The sequence below is a fragment of the Pipra filicauda genome, unplaced genomic scaffold, assembly GCF_003945595.2.
Source record: "Pipra filicauda isolate LSUMZ 115617 unplaced genomic scaffold, ASM394559v2 scaffold81_size6448238_pilon, whole genome shotgun sequence".
In the NCBI taxonomy this organism is placed as follows: Eukaryota; Metazoa; Chordata; class Aves; order Passeriformes; family Pipridae; genus Pipra; species Pipra filicauda.
Genome location: NW_024104998.1, coordinates 2,671,458 through 2,690,521, shown reverse-complemented (window position 1 = coordinate 2,690,521; position 19,064 = coordinate 2,671,458). Strand labels below are relative to the sequence as shown.

General features: G+C 37.6%; 1 protein-coding gene across 3 annotated transcripts in view; it reads right to left on the bottom strand.

The window, feature by feature from the left end:
• The window catches only part of CA8 (carbonic anhydrase 8), a 64,707-nt gene that overhangs the window by 29,584 nt on the left and 16,059 nt on the right, over positions 1–19,064 (bottom strand). For all 3 annotated transcript variants that reach the window (XM_039390430.1, XM_039390431.1, XM_027741687.2), the window contains exons 4-7: positions 12,273–12,368; positions 9,940–10,002; positions 8,592–8,640; positions 5,922–6,034 (exon numbers count right to left, since the gene is read on the bottom strand). In XM_039390430.1, the coding sequence (XP_039246364.1) occupies positions 5,922–6,034; positions 8,592–8,640; positions 9,940–10,002; positions 12,273–12,368 (321 nt within the window). The remainder of the gene's footprint in view (positions 1–5,921; positions 6,035–8,591; positions 8,641–9,939; positions 10,003–12,272; positions 12,369–19,064) is intronic.

The window sequence follows — 19,064 nt, the reverse complement described above, 5'->3', positions numbered from 1 at the left end:
TCTGCATTGAGAGTAATCATTCTGATGCTCTTCAAATAAGTGCATTTCAGGAACAACTTGGTTGACTACAAATTGTTTTGTAATTCTCCTAGTGATTTGTTTACTGCCTGAAACTGTTGTTGCCTTCTAAACTAGAAGAATTCTGAACAGATTCTTAGCTTTAGAGGATGTCTGTTGACATTCCATGTGGAAAAATATGGGTTTTGCAATCAAAACAAAATACTGCTTCAAAAGATCTGTAGATGTAGGTACTTAGAAAGTCAAATACAGTAAAAAATAAAGTATTTCAACTGAGCCAAAACAAATATGTTTCTGGTTTACAGAATCTTTTTAGATTTTTCTAAGTGTAATCTCGTGTAGGGTAGAACATGACCAGCTTCCATCTCCATCCCTGGTATCAGCATCAAGCGCTGCATGATAAAGAACTGAGAAAACAATGCATATCACAGCAATATTACACTTTATTCTTCAACAGTGCTGTCTTTCAGAATCTGGTATTTTAAGTAAGTAGTTACAACTACTATAACCATTGGGTTTGCTTTAACATATTCACAAGCTGTCTTAGCTGGATACAGCAAATGTACCTGATGGCTGACTCCCCTAACCTCAGCCTCTGTACTTTTATTGACCCTTTGATGTCTCACTATGCAGTTCAGCTCTAACTTGAAACTGAAGATACAGAGAAAGTGGAGCTTGCAGTACATAATCATTTAAACATCTAAGATATTATAGAGGTAATTTCTCCGTGAAAAACATTCTATGAAGGATTACAAGGAAAATGTAAGTGTGATTCCAGAATTAAATTAAATTAGGTACTAAACCGCAGGTAATGGCATTTTTATTCTTATCCTGCCTGCAGAGAATACATTCTTACTGCAACCTGGAAGACAACTGCCTTCATTGTTGTTTTCCACTCTACAGCAGAATTGATTATTTACTTGATTTAGAGGCTAGCTCTGCTCTGCTTCATTTTCCTCAAAAAAAGTGTGCTTGGGAATCAACACTCAGCTTCTGGCAGCTGAGATATAAGGCAACAGCTTAGACTGCAAAGAAAAAGGAGAATGAACTGTAAAGCTCCTTGAAAATGCTTTTCGAGGCAGAATTCTGTTTTGGAAGATTCTTGTTGTTGCTGTTTACTTAAAGAAAGCTGAAAACAAACCCACTACGGGCTTGGAATTGAAAAAGTCTTCAGGACTCAAGTGCTGGTAATCACTGAATGGATTTTTGTAAAGGTAGCCTCTTTAACCATCTGAATCAACTCTGGAAAGTCTGAGATAATTGCAGTTTAGGAAGGAGCATTTTACAAAAACATGGCTTTTGTTTGATCTGTTGAGAATGAGATACTTCAAACAAGCACAGATGAAGGAGAGAGAAGAGCAGACTCTCTGCAAAGCTGGCATTTGTGAGCTGTCTCCTACTGTAACTACAAATGTTCCATCTCAGTCCCCGCAGCGAAATCTTTCTCCAGGAGGTACTTCTCACAACATAGCTTCCAGCTTCTTCAGTTAGGAAAGTAGAACTGACCTGATCTCCACGCCTGCTCTTTAGTCTTTAGGGAAGTCAGAAATTCTAGCCCTACTCCAAGGGGGAATTGCTTCTGAGATGCCCAGTCTCCTTGTTTAGTTCTTCATTCCATGTTTCAGACTGCCATGACTGAGACCCTCTATACACATGGTGGTTTGCTTCACTTATGAGGAGTGGTTCTGTCAGAAATGGACACTAGCGTGCTGACGTTACTTTTCCTATTAAATTTCCATGTGACAAGGCAATCTGTGTGCCCTACTCATCCTGCTTTACCACATATGGAACCACTTACCATTTCCTCCCAACACCTCGTAAGTCAATGTTCTGAAGTACACCCTGTCAGACTGCCAATGAAACAGGTGTTTTAGAGGCACATGGCTAAGCACTCTTGGATATTCACGTACTTTTACGTGCCCAGAAGACACTAAGAATGACCTAGGCCTGTTCACACTGAAATTCAGGATCAAGTTCTAACCAGTGAAGAGGCAAATCCACAATGTTAACAGTTGCATTTCTACTGAGTAAAAGCATTTAGTTTATGTTTTATAGAATGTTTTTACCACTTCCTGTATTCAAATCCTGAACACTGCATTCTTCTGTCTCACTTACATGCTTACTGAAGAACAGAACACACAAAATAAAGAATTTGCATGTTTTGTACAAACATCTCTTCTATATGAGGTGCAAAAGCATTACCCTTTTACATGCCTCCGTGACACCTCCGAAGAACATGAACCTGCTTCCTTCCCATTGCACAGAATGCCATGAACCTCTGAGTGCTTTATTTCACAGACTACATAAATTTTGCACAATTCCCACTCCAGCTCCATATGCTAGTTACTATTTCTGTGCTTTAGGTCTTGATTCTGAATGAGGTAGACAAAAGGACTAGAGACCTCGCCATTCAATACAAAACCAGCTAACTCTGACAATGAATATGGCAGAACGACAACTCCTTGTTGCATCATTATTTAAAATCTCTACACTGAGTGGCTTAGACAATGTATTTGTTCTGGGCTTCAGTGAACCGCAAAGCACATTATTCACTAAAGTTCCATTTTTTTTTTAAATATAGAGAAAAGGAGCATGAGCAAGTTTTTTTTCAATAATTTCCTGCCCTTTACTGGCCTGATAGGAAGGAGTTTTCTATTTTCTCCCACTGCATTTCAGCGGTGTACATGCATGGACGAGGTATCTCACAAAAACAGTCAAATCAGTTCTTTCTGGGCTGGGCTGTATATTTCAATGTGAGACAAGTGAGGATGATAAAAATCACAAAAGAAGGACAGGCATATGCAAAAAGGCTACTGCAGGGTGCAGCTTTCCATACAAGCTCCTTTACACTGAGGTCAATAATAAAACTCCAAGAACCAAATTTGCAAGCCCTTATTCTCCAAGGGAGAAGAGTTGCCTGCCCATTTTATCCAGATCTCACAGAATGACCCATGAAGGAAAAATGCTTTCTGATAGAATTGAGGATTCACGTCAAAGAAAATTACTTCCAGTGAGGAAAAAGCATTGTATTCCAGGAAAGCACATCTGGATGCTGCAGTCCTGGCTTGCTATTTTGCTATTCATATAACCTATTATGCCTTTGACAAAATTGTTATTTCTCCTTTGTTTCAAAATAAGAAAATGTGAAAATACATAGATGTGATGATGTACTATAATTGCAATTTTATTCATTTTTTTTCCCCCTTATGACCCATGGTTTGTTAAGCTAATCAATATTGTTATGTTAATTACAGAAAATGAGAATGGGAATGAGTATCTTGTCTCCAACATATGAATTAATTTCATCAGAGGAAGGAAATAAAATCTTTTCTGTACTAGATTGTCATTCTTTATTTACTTGTTATTGACACTCAGAACCTGATTATTTTATGGCCTGAAAAATGAAAATAGAAAGCCTTGAATTTGTCTCTTACCAGCTATAACCACAGATGGTACTAGTATTTATATAAATCACTTGAAGTTTCATAAGCTGAGTTCATTAGTATCCCACAGAAGAAAGTTCTACAAGTTAATGACAAATGTAAAAATAATGTGTTTAAACCCATTAGAAATGCATTTGCACTGAAATATATGCTTTAATACTACAAGTTGGCTTAATAAAATTAAATGCCTTTACCAGTTTTCCATGGATGAATCAAAATGTATATCCTATATACATCCTCTTATTTTCCATAGGCAAAAGCCCTTGCATTTCTAATTTCTGCTGCACAACCTGCTCTAGATGAACCTGCTTTAGCAGGGCATTTGGACTAGATGATCTCCAGAGGTCCATTCCAACCCCAATTATTCTGTGATTCTGCGATTGAGTGAGATCTCTCATAGGCACTCATGCCCACAGGCACAAAAGAGGCCAGATATTTCATTGCAGTGAAAATGCTAATTACAATTTAAAATCTTGGATTTTTAGGCTATAGCAAAATATTCTGGCCCACCAAAATCTTATTTTGGGTATCCTGGAGACCTTGCAGTACCTTTCAAACTTTGAATCCCAGAATCACCACCTCTCACTTGTCCCCATATTTATTTTTAATTGACGTCTGAAAACACTACCTGATACAAGTTAATTTTTTATCCCACCCTGGCAAAAATTCTTCATGTTCTTAATAATTATCTTTCCTGCACAGCCTTACCTTTAATGTTGCAATCATAACTACTAGTGGGGAGTTTTTTCCTAATTGATGCTTATCTATGACAAATACAAAGCACTGTGGATCATATTGGCATAAGTCTGCTCCAATCTATCACTCTGCTCCAGTGCCACATCTTACCTGCATACTGCATCAGTGGGAAGGAAAAGCTCCTCCATGACTTGTGTGCCCTTTGTCACTGCAATATTCTTGTTGGATTTGGTTTATACCTATCAAAGTAACGCAGCAACACAAACCAGGTACCCCTCACCTAACAAAGGTCAAGACTGTGAATCACAGACTTTTCTCCAGGTACTATGGGTCACTCTTTTCCCGAGGCACAACATTTTTTTCAGGAGTTTTATCCCCTTTGCACCATATTCTAACATGTTGTTTTATTGTGGTAAATTAATACATAGTAATACTAACTCAAGTTACATTTCTCTAATTAATTCCTTGCTGTCTCCCATCACATGTGGATGGCCTGAACTGTGCCCTCCTCTGTGCACTGACTGGATTAAAAAGAAATAGAGACTACAGAATCTACAACTAGCAATATCATACTATGTCTCAGAGTAACAGCTGTGGACTTTGTACCTCTGATTAAGTCCTCTTATTTATCCATATCATACCTGAACAATTAGCTCCCAAGTTACAAAATACACACTCTCTTTAAAAGTTATTCTGAATCTAATAATGCCAACAGAATGCTACTACCTACTCAGTAGTAAGCAGCCACAAGATTTACCTCTTCATAAACAAATAAATAACAGATTTATGATGGGATACATTTAAGTTGTAGCTACCATACAAATAGCTTATTGGGAGCTATTGCTTTTATCCTATGATCAGACCCAGAATTCAATTTCCATATGAAAATAAACACTGTCAATTTCAAACTGTTAAAGTTTGTAAAATATTGTGCTGGCATCACTAGCAAAATTTTAGATTATTAAAGCTAAAATAATTTAAATCTGAATTTATCACCTTTTATACTTTTTTTCCCTTCTGTTTGTACATGTTTCAGGATAGGCGATGAAAATAAATGTATTCAGCTTCAGGGATTCTAGAGAGTTTCACTTAAATTAAACCCACAGTCCTCCAGCTGGGATTCACAGACTGTGAGAGTATATTCATCAGGAGTTTTAATTGTTTTTACCAGGATTATTTGTAGACAGATTTGAAATGTTTTCTGTAGAAAGGCTCACGAGTGTGAGATATAATGTAAGGAAAAAAAAAAACCAAACACTTTAAAATACATATGTGTGAAATTAAATTTAAATAGGTAGTTTCCATCTGACATTTATCATAAAAATGAATATAAAAAGAGCAAGGTAAATTAAATATAGTTCAATGCAATATAGCTAGCCAGTACTATGTTAACATTTTTCATTCTCCAGGACATAGTGTCTCCCTATGCTTTTTTGTTCCTTTAACACCAAAAAGCAGTGATATTTGAAAGCTTACGATTACAAAGAATTGAATTTCTTTTGCCAATTGACTTCTTTCTTCTTCTTGCACTTAAATAAAGAATTATTTTAAATGCAGATGATAAACGATAACAAGGTTTTTCATCTCTGACCTTTGCGTTGCTTTCAGTGACTCAAAAGGTTTAACCTTTACTTGAAAAGCCATGTACTGATCTAATGGGATCTTTAAGGAGAACAGATATAACATTCTGATATATATATATTTGCACGCTATAACCTTTAGCTCATAACCATATTCCAAGGTCACTTTAAGCACAACCGTTACCTGCACTTGGGACACAGTCAAAGGGTAGCGAAATAGTATCCAGGTGACACCTTCACTGCAGGGTGGAATGGTTAGAGAGCCCTCATACACCCAGTAGTCACGCAGCAGAGGATCTGAAATTAAAACAAAGATGGAATTTTAATGAAATTGAAGCTAATTGTGTCTTTCAATTATGATCGCTTATGATAGCCATGGGCCTGCTCAAATGATGAAGTTAGTATGCAGTAAGCTAAGGGGTGAATTTATAACCTGTCAAGCACTGTCCACTGCTTTCTCATATGAATGTACATAAGCTTGTTGTCATTATATTACAGTAACTTTCCACTGCAGACAAGTATTTTAAATACGAAAATGACACCTTAGAGATGTGAAAAATAACGTGCACAACTCTTTAAACTAACACAGTAAATAAGTAATATTGTGAGAAAGAACTCCTGTTAATGTCAGAACCTACAATAGCCATCCAATTTTGAAGGCAGAGGGGTTGGAGTGATGGAATTTTAACTGACTTTTACATTTAGGGTACATCTCAAGGATGAATTTATTTCATTTTGTAGAAAAAAGTCAGTGAAAATTCAGCTCAAGAAAAACTTTACAGTTTGCAATTCTGGTGACATATTTTTTGAGATGCACTGGTGCCTTCTAGCTTTGGAAAAATGAGTTTAATTTTACGCGGAAGGGGGAATCATGGTTTATTTTAGAATTTTTTAAGTTTATAAATTTATTTATAGTTTTATCAATAACTATTAGAATAAACAGTTGTCTATGAAGGAAATGTACAATATTTTGTCCAAGCAGAGTTTTGACTCTACATACAACACATATGCTTTTAACTATTTTAATTACTTTAATTATTTTCATTTTAATTTCTCATGGATTCCAATCACGCTGCACTTCATAAGGCTTTCCTTTGCTGCTGTAGCCCAAACAGCCTAAGAAGTATGGAGAGGAAACTGCCTGAGTGTAAAAGAGGGGACAAGAAACAAACCTAGAGAGGAACTGGAGACAAAGGGTGATTAATCATGGCATGGAGAGCTAAGGGGAAGATAGAATGGGAGACGGGAAACATAAACTCGCTTGGTTGAACTAACCTGTTTTTTCACTATTAGGTCAGAGGAATATCAGTGGAATTAAATCTTGCTAATGAAGCCTGTGATTGTCAGTGAATGGATTTTGTTTTATTGGTGTAATTTTCTTTCTCAGTTAGGGAATTACATAGCAAATCCACTGACAGCAAGTTGCATTATCAAACACTCAAAAGTTAAGAACTGCAAGAATTAATTCAGCCCATCCTGTGCATGCATTGTGACACTGTCTTGTTACATGATCATGTATGTCTTTTCTGGAGAATCTGTCATCATTTACTTCCAAAGATGGATGATTTTGTTTTAAAAAGCATCTAATAACACTTGGATTTCTCTGTACAGTATTCTCTACTTGGACTTCTTTCTCCCATGCTCCTCAAATCCTGCATGTTAGAAGGACCATATTTTCTCATTTTTCATATTTCTAGTGCACTCGTTTCTTCAGTGCCTGAGTGCTTAAGTGAATTAATTTATCCTTCCACATCTCTGTGTGGTGAGGAAGGACGTATTATCCCCACACTTTAAAGCTGGGGAACTGAGGCACAGAGAAGTTAAGGTCAAATGCATCTATTCATTTGAGGTGTTCAATATGACATGCTTAGAACCTGATTTCTCTGAGTAGTTAATTTTCTATAGCACTTAATACAGTCAGAGCACTGCTCCCATTGACTTCTCTTGGAGGTGTAAGCACTCAGCACTTCTGCAAATCAGACCCCATGATCTCAAGTCGGGCACCTAGAAAATGAGGAACACATAGTTAGAGATGACCTGTGGAAATTTTGGGTTATGTGACTTGATCAACATCAAATAGGAACTGTGAGGCAGGGGTCCTGTAAAAATAAATTCCAGTCATGCACTTAGGTGATGTTTTATAATGCACATGTGTGAAGAGGCACAGGTAGCCTTAATTCCTGCAATTCCTAATTGCTGAGCACTTCACTTTGCAACATAGACACTATTGTTTTGATATAATTGATATATTTTAATGTAGTCCTGGGCTATTTTGAAAAATTAAAGATCTTGCCACTATAACACAGAATTTATCAGATGGATTCCTCAATTTTTAGAAACATTTGTTTTTAGAAATGCATTTTTTTAAGTCACATTTCTCACTGATATTCTTTAACTGTTAGTTATAGGAGTTTGAATTTGCCTCCCTTTGTCACTACTTCTTCTATGCTATGCAACTCTCACTGCATTACGCCATTGTCTTTTGACACTGCCAAAAAAATACCTTGTTACGTGGGTAGCCTTACACTTCCTATTTTATGCCCAAGCAGAGAAAGGAGTTCATACTGCTGCCTCTCTAGGTGGGATGACAAATCCTCAAGAAAACTAGCCACAGTGTAGCCGGCAGTGCAGACTATGGTATTATATCTCACTCACATGACAAAGGTGTATATTTACAGTAAATTCCGATGGACTTCATCCCTATCCCTGTTAGCACCACCAGGTGCAAAATGCATTACCACCTTATGGGACACACTCTCAGGCTTGCAACTTAGGCTAAGCTTTAGCTCAAGATTGTCTCAGCCTCTCCAATTAGCTAGTAATCCACACATGCAAAGTAAACAAAGGCACCTACCTGGTAATAAAGAGTTGGGATTAAAACAGGGTATTGTTTTGGACTTTCCCTGAAAAAATGAATACAAATCAATCTCATCTCTAGTTTCTTATTAAAATGCTGATGAATGGAGAGGTAAAACACTTTCTGTGTTCTTACAACATTAAGCCCTGCACTCCTGTGCAAAGCAACCTCATTAAGAGCTCCCATTTAACTATCATTGCATTTGTCCTTGCAGCTACACAAACACATATTTTTATTCTATTTTATATTTTATTTCTAAGGTTATCTCAGGAATTTGTTAACTTTCTGTCTTTAGTACCTGGGCTTCTTTCAGGCCCTAGCCTTGAAATACTCTATACAAAATTCAGGGATTCCATACAAATGAGTTAAAAAAACCTAGGGCCAAAGTGAGCTTTTTCTTAACTAATGTGGATAACATTTAATAAAGTAAAGCAGGTTCCACATATTTAATGCAAAAAAATTTTATGTATACCAAAGTATGTTTGATGCTGACCCTCTAAAAATCATCATTATAACACACTTCACACAATGAAGGCTGTCCTCTCAGTAATGAAACTACAGAGTTCCATACACTACTGTTTTCTCTGACACCTTCATAAGCAATGAGTTTGCAGTATTAAACATCATGACTGAAGTTTACTATATATTAGTTGACTAAAAGTTATTTTATTTTCTAATTTTTCTACACTTCAACATCCACTGAAGTGAATGGCTAATCTCTTCAGGCCAAAGAAAAACATGTCATCAATACATCTCAAAATTCTTTTAAAATCAAAGGTATGTATGATTACTTTTGTTACAGATCATGAAGCAGAGAGATGAAAGTAACTTGCCCAAGGTCATTTAAGATAGCAACATTCTGGATATCTTCTCAGTCCTGCTAGGATTAGCATCTCTCCTTCAGGATCCCCACACATAATCCACCTGACAAGTCAACATTGTGTTCTTGTTGATTTCCCACTGCAATTTAATATGGGTCCTCATTTCATCTATTCTTTTCCTCTACAAATTAAAACCAGATAAGTTTTGAGATACTGCTCCTGGCATTCACTAAGCATGTTGCGGTGCTTGCATTCACGCTGACTCCATTATAATCACTGAAAAGGTAGGATTTGCAATCAGTTATTGGTATAGATCAAACTTTCTGGACACCCGAATAGAAATTAACTAGTAAGATAAGGTAGTTAATGTAAAATGCTGAGCTTTTCACACAGGCCACCAAATGATGGCTCTCATCTGGTTTCACTACAGACATATCCGAAATCTTTCTCTTGGTTTCATATAGATCCTTTGCTCACTTTCTCTCTGGTCAGTGAAGGAAGCTTTTCTTCAGGCAATGTCTTACCTTGTACTGGATGTCCTGGAGAATTTCAGTTACAGCCTTTAGGCCTACATGCTCTTTTCCTATCTGAAATACAGCAAGTGAAGATGAGTTTCAGTATCTTGCTATTTCAGAAACTGTGAGGCAAAACAGAGGTCAACCAGACCAGTAAGTTCTATAGTTGTTTTTAGATAGGCTACACAAACTTCTGTTAACCAAATACACTGATACATGGCAACTTCAAACAATTAAATCATTACAAAACCACCAGTCAAAAGTAAACAAGGTTTAAATACTTTAAAGCAGAGACAGAAACTCACAGAAAAAGAGTCACAGTTAAGTCCACTAAGTCTTGACTAACCCTGTTTTGCAGCATACACTCTATGTGGAGTCAAAATCATGCAGTATTATGACATATAAATGCCAAGGATACAGTTTGTCCTTACCAGTTTTTGTCGGAAAAGTATACAGAAAGGAACAGAGTGAACAAGCATGACAGACACTTTTTGAATTTGTTCCCACAGTGTTGCAAATCTGGCCCAAGGTATCTATGAAGTTCGGGGGAGTTTTTTCCTGCCTTCAGAGCACAGAATGGCAGATTCCCTCCCTCATGACATCTCTGGGATCCTGCCAGTGAAAGCTGGGCTCCCAGCAGGCTGCAGCACTGCCTTTACCAAACACCTTTAAGGCACAGAAGATGGGGCTCTCAAAAGAAACACATTGTTGAAATAAGAGATTCTAATTTTACATGAACGGAGTTCACCCTGCACACTGAATTCAGCTGCTTCTGACCTAAATAACCCATTCCAGGACCCAAGCTTTTACCTTCGGAACAACATTGTCAAAATTGGAAGACACAGAATGGCCTTCCACTTGACTTCTCTGTCAACATGCACGCATATGAGGTGAGGAAATAAGCCAGCATGAGTAAGAATGTGAGAGCTAGACCTGAAAAATTTGTTTGCTCTTTGTTTCTCTTGGAATCGAATGACATAGTAGTCACTGGAAGGAAACAATTGAATGTCAACAAAAGGTACTTTATTATTTCTATGAATTTAACGGGATTTTCTTTTGTTTGAGAACAGAATTTCAATTGAAAACCTTCAAAGCAGGTAACAGATATTGAAGTCACTTCAAAGATGCTGTTTCTAAATTAATAATCCCCAAGGGCTGTCACTTATATCAGTGAAAATATTTTCACTGGCCTTAAAATGATGTATTTGAGAAGTGTGGTGCAAAATTATATTTTCATGCCTTTACCGGGAAAAAATGGTCACTGAATTTCCTCTCCCTGATCCTTTAATAAAGAGCATAAATATTATTTTCTTCTGGTCAATTGTAATTATGTGATGCCTTTCTTGGCTAATGAAAAAGCCTTTTGGAATGCTTAAGAACACTGATGAAGGTGAGAGACCAGAAATGGAAAATGTATCATTGAAGTTTCAGATTTATTTAAGAACTTATATATAACTTTCTGACTAACTCGAAGGTTACCTCTGCTGGAATGAGAAGGTGACTTATATAAGCAATTATCACACAGCCCTCTAGGATACAAAACTGAGGACTTTATAACTTCCATTTTTAGCAGTTCTATCTGAGTGTTGAGGCAATAACCAACATACCTTCAAATTCAGAGGTAAAGCTCAAAGGCATTCATAAACTCGTTATGAAATACGACAAATTACTAATATTACTGTGAAAGAAAATCTATTTGATCTAAGTATGAACTCTAAACCTCTTCCTCCAAACCCATTTAAATGAAACAGTTTGCCGTTCCTCATGAAGAAGATGAGAATCTGGTATTTGAGGACTAAAACAGAAAATCTTTATAGGGTGCAGACCTTGAAAAACCTTCAACGGCAATTAGATTATGGCGTTAACTTCCCAGCTTTTATTACACCTTGTTCCCAGGAAGCTTTAAGCCTCCTCATTGCAGGCTTTTCTGAGGGTCTGTGGCAAGACTTGTTAGCACACTCAGCCTCTGAAGAAGTAATATGACTACCCGAACAGTAGGTCTGGCCAGAAACGGAAAAAAACACATCACAGAGATAGTGAAGCACTTGTACATCTTGACAGCCCTCATTCTGCCCTCAAAGGAATGGAGATTGGATGTCTACTTATGGCCAACTATATATTATCTCTTCTTTAACTAACATAATTCCAATATCCTGTTTAAACAAGAATTACTTGGCACATCCATAGAAGACGTGACTTAGAAGTACCTTTTGAATAGAATACTAGCAGTCATACATTGTTTTATTTTATGAAATCATTACAAATTAAATAAAATGGAAAGGATCTCATTATCTTCAGACAAATGACAGTGCTTCATAACAAGTGTAACCCAGGAAACTTACCTGCACAAACAAAGCAATAATAGCTATGCCATGCTTCTTCCCTACTGCCTCATCGATGCTGCTGTACAGTGTAGAGTTCCAGTGCATTAGATGAAGCTAAAACAAAGCAGTGCAAATAGACCAATAGAGAAATATGTTTTGCAATAAAAAACCACCAGCAATTAACATCAATTAACAAAGCTTTAGTATGTGCATGACTATACATATGTGCATGCCCATGGTTGTGCACGTATAGATAAGTGCATTACTATTATAAATATCAGTAACACCAAGAAAAAAAACATCAGCTGCAGATAAAGTGATGCATAGCCACTTACCAAATATATACAGCAAAGGTGTGAATGATTGTACTAATTATGATTTACCAACTCACTCACTTTGAATACTGAAATAACATCAGCTATTGAAGCCCACCAACACGGCCTCTCAGCCATCCCACTGTCTCCCAAGGTAGGAGAATTATTATGCACAGAGGCTGTCCAAACATACGTTAGGCTGACTGACTCTACTATCTTAACATCACGCCTCCCGAGATGAGTCACTCAAACGTCAGTAGTAAGAGTGGAAGTGATTTTGGGAAAAGTTAAATGTAGAGAAAGTCAAGCAGAGAAAAGTGGCTGGAGGACCACCTTAGGACAGCCATGAAAGAAAGGGATGGTAAAGAGGAAAATATGAGCCCTCGACTGCCTTCTTCCACAGGGCAGCAGGGCCTGCAGGAGTTAATGCATGAAACCATGGCAGGCACTACATATCGGATAACAAACACAAAGTCTGTTCTGGTGAAGTGTCATAGCACGATGTGGGAAGTGGCGTTTGAGCAAAGTGCTGGAAGACAGATTATCAGGTGGTTGGAAAGGGGGGAAAGAAGGTAGGGGAAGGAAGATGGGGGGTAAAGAGAAAAGTACTGTAAAACAGAGTGACAGTTGGGGGGGAAGGAGGGAGTGAGGGAGGAAGGAAGGAAAGAAGGAAGGAAGCAAAGAAGGAAGGAAGGGCACTATCTGCTGAAAGATAACATACATTTTGAACACGAGTTTTTCCAGAAATAATGCTAAAATGTAATCTTTGTGACTAGGTTTGATAACACTGTAGAACTTGAACATCCTAAGCAGAGCAGCTTTGAAGTTTATCTGTCAACTTTTGCACATTTCACAGAGATAAAACAGCTAAGAAAATACAAACTCTTAGACTTACTTCCTGTTGTAAAATTATTATTAATATTTTGCTCAGTCATGTGTCTAAAGAAGTTAAAATGTCACCCTGATATCCAACGTTGTTTCCACCTTCAGCAAAATTAGTTTTTAAAACAGATAATATGTCTTCCTATTTTGTGTTTTATTTCTTCACAATAACAGCCTCTGTGAAATGCTTACTGCCCCTTGAACAACAGGAGTTCACTCAGGCATTTCAGCATCCCAGAAGATGAGTTCTTCAAGCAATCACTCTCCACCTATTTAATCTCCAATAAGAATTTTAGGCACTGCTCTTGATGATTATCATTTCAAAAGTAAATACAAACATTTAAATGAACATACTGTAAATTGATTTAAATTCCAGATTATCATCCAAATAATTCTATTCATTCTGATCAAAAGTGTCTGCTGCAACAAAAACATGCAACATTTTTCTTGAGAAATATAATAATTCATTTGCACATGAGAACACTAATACAAATAATCTACTTGCCCATGGCTACAAAACTTGTAGATTTACAAATGCTCCCTGTTAGAACTAAGCTATTTATTGCCCATGGATTTACTTTGTGTTGTGCATTTTATCATGTATAAAAAGCTTTGTTACATATTTTATTTGTCTTTGGATTTTAAAGGAACAAAGCCAGAGGATAAAATAATATTTCAGTCTCTAAGGCTCCCTTTGGCAGGCACAGAGCCAACACCACCCGAGAAGATAAAGCCAAAGCACTCCACTTTTCCACAGATGAGCCTGGCATTTGCACCAGCTCCTCACTAGAGGGAGATCACACAATCTCACAGTCCTCACCAAAATCCTGACATTAAGAAGGAAATGTGAAAGAAAAAGTTTGGAGTGACTGCAGGAGGGATGGCAGCGTCCTTGGTGCAGCGAGAACAGCGCTGCATGGCACGTGGCACAAAGCTTGTCCTTTGGTGGCTGGAACAACAGCACCAAGGGTAAACGCCAAACATAAAGAGACCATGACTTTGCCTGCGTCAACAGGCGGGTCTTGGCTGGAGCTGCTGTGGCATTCAACGTGTTGTACTCCTTTGGAGGTGAAGTCTAATCTGATGTCTGTCAGCATTTTGACAGCAGCAGGCTTTTTATTAAGATCTGAAAGGAAAATATTGAGTCCAAGAAAGGGGAAAATGAGCAAGCACTTCAAACTGTACAAGCAATGACTCCAATTTATCCAGAAACATATTTTTGTCCTGTTTTAGGCAGTAGGCTCATCAGGGTAGGGACTTTCCTATGATAAGGCTGTATCATGTAGAAAAATTACACCAAAACCTCTGTGTAATACTGTAATGCGTTAAGAGTTATAGAATTAGCCCGTTCAACAGCCTGACAGGAAGATATGATACAAAATACACTCATGTGATTCATGAGAGAAGAACCATAGTACAAGAGTATCTTTACATCTCTGCATCCTCTCCAAGCCTCCTTCCTTTCCACTAGCTCAATAGAGATCAGAATGGTCTACTCAAAAAAAAAAACAAAAAGACAACAACAAAAAAATCCCACCACCGTAACACCAACACCACTTGACTATAAGGAAGAACTTCTTTCCTGTGCAGGTGACCACACACTGGAACAGATTGCCCAGGGAAATTGTGGAGTCTGGATATATTCAAGAACTGTCTGAATGCAAACCTGTGCAATGTGCTCTAGGATGACTCTGCTTGAGCAGGGAGATTGGACCAGATGACCCATTGTGGTCCCCTCAGCCTTACCCATTCTGTGATTTTGTGATACCACAAAGACGAAAAAGGGATGTATTTAAAGCTAATGACACCCCTAGACTAGGTTCAGGTTTAATAATCAGCATTACCAAAGGTACTGAAGGATAGGCAGTCAGCACTTTCTGGTTCAAAGGTTTCTGTAACTTTGAGGTTCTGCTCAAGGATATTTAAATTCCATAGTAGGATCCTTGGAAAAAGAATCATCATTTTGTACTGGATTGCTAAAGCCCAAAGTAGAATGAACTTCTGATCTGTGTTCAAGATGCTACTGTGTTACTTCTTTAAAGGTGGTGACAATTACAGTGGATTAGTGATATATTTTTTACACAGCAGGTTGCAAACTTGCTGTCACAGACACTGTGGTGCTAAACACTGTCAGCAGGTTCATAAATGAGCTAGACAAATTATGGACAAATCAAAAAGAGACATTAAAGAAAAGAGGTAGAGAGTACTCCTAGTCCTATGATGGTAAATGAACAGGGAATAAACCAAAAAGCCGTCAGGTTCATGTGCTTTTCCTACACAGCATCCCTTGTTAACCCTGCTAACAACAGCACACTGGATGGACTGTTCACCTGATACAGCAGGGAATTTATTCTGTTCTCATGTCCTAAATCAAGGTGATATTCAGAATTAGCTATTCACAGAAAGCATTCTGTCATTAGGGATTTACAAACCTAAATTAGACAGGCAACCTAAAGGAAAATAATAATCAATACCATAATATTTCCTAACAACAGGTCTATAGGCCTCATATCTTTTGTTTTAACTCTATAAGGCCATGTATGCACACTAAAATAAATAAACAGATGCAGACATGCACTTAAAAAACTGGAAGTCAAATCAACTAATTTCTTCTACAAGGTAGGAAAAATGTAACTCAGAGGGGGGCTGGGGAAGTACATGAAAAAATTTTTCAGAAAGTGAAGTAGCAAGGAAGTAGTAAGTGAGTGTTTGTAGTAAAGTGTTTTTTCCCAGTCATGTTTTATCCTATGTATTTGTGGTTCTCTGAAGCAGTTCTGACTCTTGTGTGCTCTTTTTTATTTCTAATGTGACATAAGATATAAATATCAGATGACAGATTTTTAGAAAGATGGCAAAAAGTCTATAAACATTACAAAATTCGAACTCTTGAGAGTACAGTCCACAAACAATATGGTCTGTAACTCTTTTTAATATTTAGTGGAATCAAATATTCAGAGAGGAAAGACCCCAGTGGTTTCACAAACCTTGAAACTCTCAATATGATATAATGCCCATGCACATAGACAACTTCATATCCATGCATCTGTGTCTTACAACTAGGAATAATCATAGAGGCTATTAGATTAATGTTCTGTATTTTAATAACCTTCACTTACAGACTGATTTGAGATAGCTGCACAAAAAGTGCACACTCATAAGGGGTGCCAGTCCCTGATATGAACACAACCATGAGGGTTTTTTTAAACAATCAGCTGCAGTGTATTGGCAGCTTACCATTGTGTGGTTCTCATTCAGAGTACAAAGAAGCCGCACATGTCAGTATGGCAGGAGAGGCTGTGCTCGAATTGTTAGCTAATGTTTTGATACTTGGTAGTTATGATGGTTATACACAACCAAAATCTGTCAGCTATATGGTTACCGATTATCAGTGGCTGGATTGACATACCAGAGAGTATATTTTTCAAAATAATAAGAAAGGTGTGAGAAAGCCCTTAGCACTCAAAAAATACATTTTTCTCATGGAAAAAAAATAATTTGGAGCTTTTTAGCACTCTAGTTGTAAATCAAAGAATTGTAGCAGTGACTTCTTTAAAATCAGATAAAAACTCATGAAGGCAAATCATAATAAAGTACTAATAAAGTTGATCTGTTCTGTGAACAGCTCAAGAGACTCTCCTTCACAGGGAAGATTACGAAGTTATTCTGGGTAGCAGAGCAAACTCCTTCAAAGTATTATTCTGTATGGAACAAATTCTGAGAAAGTTCTCAATTTTCATCCAGTTCCCACTCAACAAAAAGACTACTGATCCCAATCCTTACTTACAAAAAGTTGACAGACATTAATAAGGGGTCTATCATAAGACAAGACTTTCTCAAAACTGAGTAAGGACCTGAGATTCTGTCTTTAAAATCAATAAACAAATGAAAACACTACCCTTAAAACCACTCCTTTCTCTACCACACCTTTTATGTCAATATGAAAAGGCCTGGGATGGTAGATATTTATACAAAATCAGAATCCCTGGGCTGACAGATTCTGGCAGGAATCAAAGTCACTTTATATGACCTAGCACATTTATCAGTTCTTGAAGCCAGCGTGTCTCAATAAAAAACACCGTTACAAAAACATGTTTTTCCCCTGTCTGGGGCACTGACTGCTCTGTCGAAATCTGCAGGGTCCTAAGTTCACTGAGAGCAAAAATGATCTTCTAAGTTCTGTTGCTGACCTTTTTTTATTCCCAGTTCACACATAAAACATATAATGACAGGATAATTTATGTCAGAAGTCACCTCTGAAGTTCAACCATTTCACAGCAGCACCAATTTCAAAGTTAGCTACTAATTCAAAGTCAGATCAGGTTGTTCAGGTCCTTGTCCCACTAAGCTTTGCATATCCCAACAATGTAGATTCCACAACCCTTCTAGATATCATTTTCTGTGTTTGCCCTCCTCCATAATGAAGATTTTTTTCCTCCTCGTACCTAATCAGAATCTCTGCTGTTGCAACTTGTGTCCCTTGCCTCTAGTCCTTTCACATTCCCAGGAGTCTCTCTTCAGGAGCCCAGGCACAAATTGCCTATGATAACTAGAGTAACATCTCTTGACTGACTCCTGAATGATATCTCTTCCTGAAACTGCCTCAGTGAATGACCATGTTTCACCTAAGCTTACTTTCAGATAAGCTTTCCTGACTCTTACAATGTCAGTAAAGTTGCTACTAGCTCTGTCCCTTGCTGCAATGTGCTAGTGCGCACCTGCCACCCAAACACCAGACCAAACATAAGACAGGCTAATGCTTTACTGGAAAATACACTCTGAAATAAATCACAACTCATCTTCTGTTATGATGTATCTGATTAATGGTAAGGGGAGAAGAAGGACTCTACTCCAACATTTCTGCACTGTTATATGATCTTAATGTCACAAATTTGATATAAACCCACACAATCTGGAATGTCTTGTTACCATAAAAAGCAGCTCATATGCTGTAACTCCTTTCTTTATGAATACTTATTGCTAAACTACTGAAACCCTAACTTACTATTGGCATTCCTGAAAAACAACGTTCAATGTACTGTGTTTCCACTGGCTAAGTCAGGCAGTTTGGAACAGAGCACCAAGCTCACACTCCATGGGAGTCAAGGGGAAATGTGCCAACAGCAGAAATCCTCCTGACCTTCCTGGCACCAGAAGCAGGCCCTATGGGGGACTTATGCCTGATAAAACCATTGGCGGCTGAGGCAGCAGGAGGCAGCATGAAACACCTGCCTAAACTGGGTGTAGGTCCTACCTCAATCCAATTGGCAACCACAGCCCATATTACAAGAGCTTGCGACATGGGGGATTCTTCTGTTCATAGGTTCCTGTTTGTGCTCTAAGCACAGTAGAAGACCATAATTTTTAAATAATTCCTCTTCAGATCTATTAAACTATTAGAATATCAGATTATGACACAATCATCAATAGGCTTGCTTGAATCTATGCTGCTGTTGCAATCGCCCACTGCATTTTTTCCACTCTCTACACTCTTTACTGAGAAGCTAATTATTAACAAAGCTTCTTTCTTCATCGTGTGTAAATTAATTTTTTGGAAACCTTTGTTCCTTGGTCAGAACTAGATTATACAGCTATTTCTTGTTATCTGTGTAAGTAG